This window comes from Triticum aestivum, chromosome 7B (assembly GCF_018294505.1).
Source record: "Triticum aestivum cultivar Chinese Spring chromosome 7B, IWGSC CS RefSeq v2.1, whole genome shotgun sequence".
NCBI lineage: Eukaryota > Viridiplantae > Streptophyta > Magnoliopsida > Poales > Poaceae > Triticum > Triticum aestivum.
In genome coordinates, this window is record NC_057813.1 from 643,145,137 (window position 1) to 643,149,535 (window position 4,399).

Genomic DNA, 4,399 nt, shown 5'->3' on the forward strand with positions numbered 1-4,399 from the left:
GCCTCACCGGGACCGACCATGGTCAGTCAAGCGGCGTCCGGAAAGGCAATCGATTACCCTGAACGCGCTCGTCGGTGGCCATGTGCGGCGAGGGCTTTTGCACTTATCTTATCTGTATCGTGGTATAAAGTACCACATCCATGCTAGAAAACGGAACCCCCAGTGCCGCAGCTACATCTAGCTAGCATAGGAAGCCAAAGCCAGCGGCTCTCCTTTGCAATATCTGTATCTGCTTCTGTTTGCTCAAGTTTCAGTCTCAATCCAGTGGCACATGGCCATCCACACCGTGCTTCAGCTGCTCCTGCTCTTGATGCGTTTTTGCATCAGTAGTAGCAGCACCACCACCACCACCACTGCTCCGGCTCCATTAGCAGTGCGAGCTTCCGGTTCCGTAGCTCCAAGCAACCAAGAGGGCATCAGGAGATTCCCATCTGCCAATTGTCCAAACAAATGCGGCCCTAAGCTAATCAAGTTTCCCTTCGGCATCGGTCCCGAGTGCTCCCGGCAGACTGGCTTCGACCTCATCTGCGACAACACCACGCAACCTCCAAGGCTCTATCTTAGGGACCGCGTCGCCGAGGTTCTGGATGCCGACTTCGACGGTCGCGTTAGCGAACAAGGTATGTCAGCGAACAAGAGCTACAACTATTGCACTTCTGACGCTTTAACTTTATTTTTAGATCCCTTGATAGTTCCAAAATACTCTAAATTAGTACTCCCTCTGTAAACTACTCCGTCCTATAATATATGAGTGTCTTCTCTTATATCATGGGACCGAGAGAGTAATAATATAAGATCGCTTAGATTAGTTTTCACATTGAGTACCACTCTCATTATATTTTGTTCTGCTTTTTTTTCTCCCTCGCTACGTACCAGTTTCCTTTTCGACGGGAACAGTAAACTTACTGCCCAATTTTATTAAAAATAAAGGTGTTGCTAGGCCTTAGTCAAATGAGATTTAATCAAGTCTCAGACTCTCAGTCAAGTGACATAATATGCAAGAGGAAAAAAAAGGAAAAACTGAAAATATTATTTTGCACGGATCTTGATGTAATATCTCAAGGATATAACATCGACTGAGAGTTAACCAAGTCTTAGTCGACTAAGACTTAGCAAGACTATGAAAATAAATAAATAAATAAATATGCTAAAATCCGCTAGTAGTGTGACTAAATTACATAGATATGGATACGTGGTGTATAAAGCCTGCATAAGAGTGTCTGTCAACTCGTCCTTGAAGATCTTTCATAAGCCATAAATATTAGGTGTCGGGCCCTCGAAGATGAAATTATTTCTGCAGATCTAACAATGCTCCAAGTGTCTTGACTGGGTGCATCAATGGATGCTGAAGTTGAGGCTGTTAACTTCTTTTTCGAAAAAAAATGGTCCAACTAACAAAGATGATGTGCTCAAGGTACAACCAAACATTGTTTAGGGCTTAGCAAATTGCCTGGCAGATTACCTCGCACACGATAATAAGATTAGAAAGATTGTGCGACTTGGCACCTGAAGAAAATATGATCACTGCTTTTAATCAATCTATGGGCACACATTACACTCACAGTACGGTATTAAGTTTGACCGTTAGCAATAAACAAAAAACACCCTACAATGTAAAGCGGTTACCGGGTATTTTGATGCGGAGTTAAAGCATCTACTACCAGACTTCACAAATCTGACTGCTCAAACGCCCGCGGGCACGACCGGACGCATCGCGGATAGGAACTGGTCAAGCCTCAAATTTGGTGCTATGCGTCCGAGTCTCATGTTTCATCTTCTAAATCCATACAAACCATGCAAACATAAACATACATACCACGCAACGCTAGCCACTACGCTTCGTCATCGGATATGTCTACCACGTCGGTGTCGGGCGCCGGGTAGATGGACGCGTAGGAGGGCTCCTCCTCCTCCTCCTCCTCCTCATCCATAAACGCATGCATCTTGTCAACTTCGTGGCTTGCTCGCTTCCATCTCCTGCCGACGACGGTATCTGGCCTCCTCCTCCTATTCCGACCTGAGCGAATCGAGAATCGCTCGCCTGTTGCTCCGCCTGCAGATCCGCGTCCCCAGCATCCCCGACATCCTCCTCTGGCTCCTCCTTGTCCATGTCAACCTCCTACTCCTTGTCAATCTTCTCCTTGTCCACCTCTAAGTCCTCCTTCGGATCCACCACGTCCGGAGGTAGGCCTATGGCGTTCCAGGCTTCACTTCTTGCCCGGATCTAGTTAAGGAGCTGCAGCCGGTGCTCCGCCGTTAGATATGGGTAGCTTCTTACCCGCCAGCGTGGGGGCATGGCTACTAGTGGTGGCGGACGACGATTCACGATTGGAAAGTGCGGCAGCGGCGGACGGTAGGGGGAATATATGGATGGGTAGGGTTTTGGTGCCGGCAGTCTGCTTAAATAGCTGGGCTAGGCACTAGGCCGCCCACCGGAATGGTGCCACGTGGCGCCATCGGTCAGACGGAGAAGACGAGCTTCAGACCGCTGGGTTTGAAAGAATTTTCCTGTTGGACCCCATCGTTAGTCTGACGTGGCAGACATGCTCGGGCCTTCCCACATCCGCCCCAGATTTGGTTTGGATATGAGGTGTGCCAGTCATCTCGGGTGTTTGAAGTCCGTTTAAGGCGCCCGTCTAGGTCGCTTTATTTGTGACCGGTCACTGACCGGGCCGTCCACCCGGGCGTTTGAGGTGCCCGTTTGGAGATGCTCTAAAAGCTTTCTCATGCATGGACACATGGCCGGAGACGATGATCTACACGTCATCAAATATCTACCCTTGAAGCTCAAAGGATCGGCTCGACATTGGCTTAACAACCTCCCCGAAGACTCAACTGGAGTCTAGGAAGACCTCGAGGATGCATTCTGAGCAAATTTCCAATGCACTTACGTCCGACCCCTGAATGTCGATGACCTTGCTCATGTCATGCAAAAAACGGGGGAGTCGGCCCAAAATTCTGGAATCAATTTTTGACCAAGAAGAAGCAGAGACTGGACTGCCTGGACACCGAGTCAATAACAAAATTCAAAAACAACATCAGTGATGAATGGCTGGCTCGAGAGCTCAGACAAGATAAACCGTGGACAATGGCGGCCCTAACATAGCTCATGTCTCAATTTTGCGTTGGTAAAGACAACTGGTTGGCTCGGAAGGGCAACTGTGGTGGCGACCCTGGCACCTCTGAAGTAAGCCATGGAAACCGGAAACCTCCACGCAATAGGAATAACAAGCGCTGCAATAGAGGAAGCAATAGTGACACCGAGGAGACCACAGTTCAGCAATCAGTGTGGCAGCAACAAAAGGAGGCCTTTTCAAGGAAACAAAGATGGTCCAAATCAATTGGACGATATCCTGGAAAAGCCATGTACCATCCACAGCGTCTCGATATGCCAGCCACGCATACTAATCGGAATTGCTGGGTCATCAAGCAGGTTGGAAAGATTATGGCCGACAAGCAGGGCAAGTGCCAACCTCGTAATGAGGATAGAGACCAGTAAGTGCCGATCAATGCAGGCCAAAAATAGTTCCCTCCCGAGGTCAAAGACGTGAATATGATATATGCCGCACACGTAACCAGAAAGGAGAGGAAGCGCGTGCTCTGCAATGTGTACGCCGTGGAGCATGCCGCACCGAAGTATAATCCATGGTCGGAAATCCAGATCATCTTTGACCGATGAGACCACCCGACCAACATCCGTCATGACAACACAACGGTGTTGATACTTGACCCCATAGTTGATGGCTTCCATTTAAACCAACATCTTCATGGACGGTGGCAGCAACCTCAATTTAATATATGCAGATACAGTCAAGAAGATGCATATAGGCCGAGCAAGGATCAAACCCAGTAGTACCACATTCAAGGGTATCATACCAGGGAATGAAGCACAGTCCTCGGGTAGGGTGACCTTGGACATAGTCTTCGACACACCAGAGAATTTCTGAAACAAAGAGTTAACCTTTAACATCGTTCATTTCAGGAGTGGCTATCACGCACTCCTCGATCGGAGGAACAACTTTCGCTCGTTTACACGCCATCCTGCACTACGCTTATCTAAAGCTAAAGATGCCAGGACCGCACGACGTCATAACAACAAACGGTAACACGAAACGCTCTCTCCGAACAGAAGAGCAAACTGAGGCCGAGGTTCAGGCTGGCGAGGAAGCATCCAAGGCTTGAGCTGGATCAAGTAGCCAAGATCCTACAAATCATTAAAAGTCAGTTCATGGTGCATCCAACGATGACTCCAATGTTCATCGAACACCCTACGAGGATGATAGGAAAACTATCTGGGGAGCAGCAGATGGCAACCCTAAATAGGGATATGCACTCCACTTCCCCCATTACATGATGGAGGATTGCGTTCCTCGGGTTCATAATTTTGCGCTAAAAATTC

General features: G+C 48.4%; 1 protein-coding gene across 1 annotated transcript in view; it reads left to right on the forward strand.

The window, feature by feature from the left end:
* Window positions 1-271: 271 nt before the first annotated feature.
* The window catches only part of LOC123162253 (wall-associated receptor kinase-like 18), a 13,860-nt gene continuing 9,732 nt past the window's right edge, over window positions 272-4,399 (forward strand). The window contains exons 1-2 of the mRNA XM_044580029.1: window positions 272-602; window positions 2,243-2,269. Coding sequence (XP_044435964.1) covers window positions 272-602; window positions 2,243-2,269 — 358 coding nt within the window. The remainder of the gene's footprint in view (window positions 603-2,242; window positions 2,270-4,399) is intronic.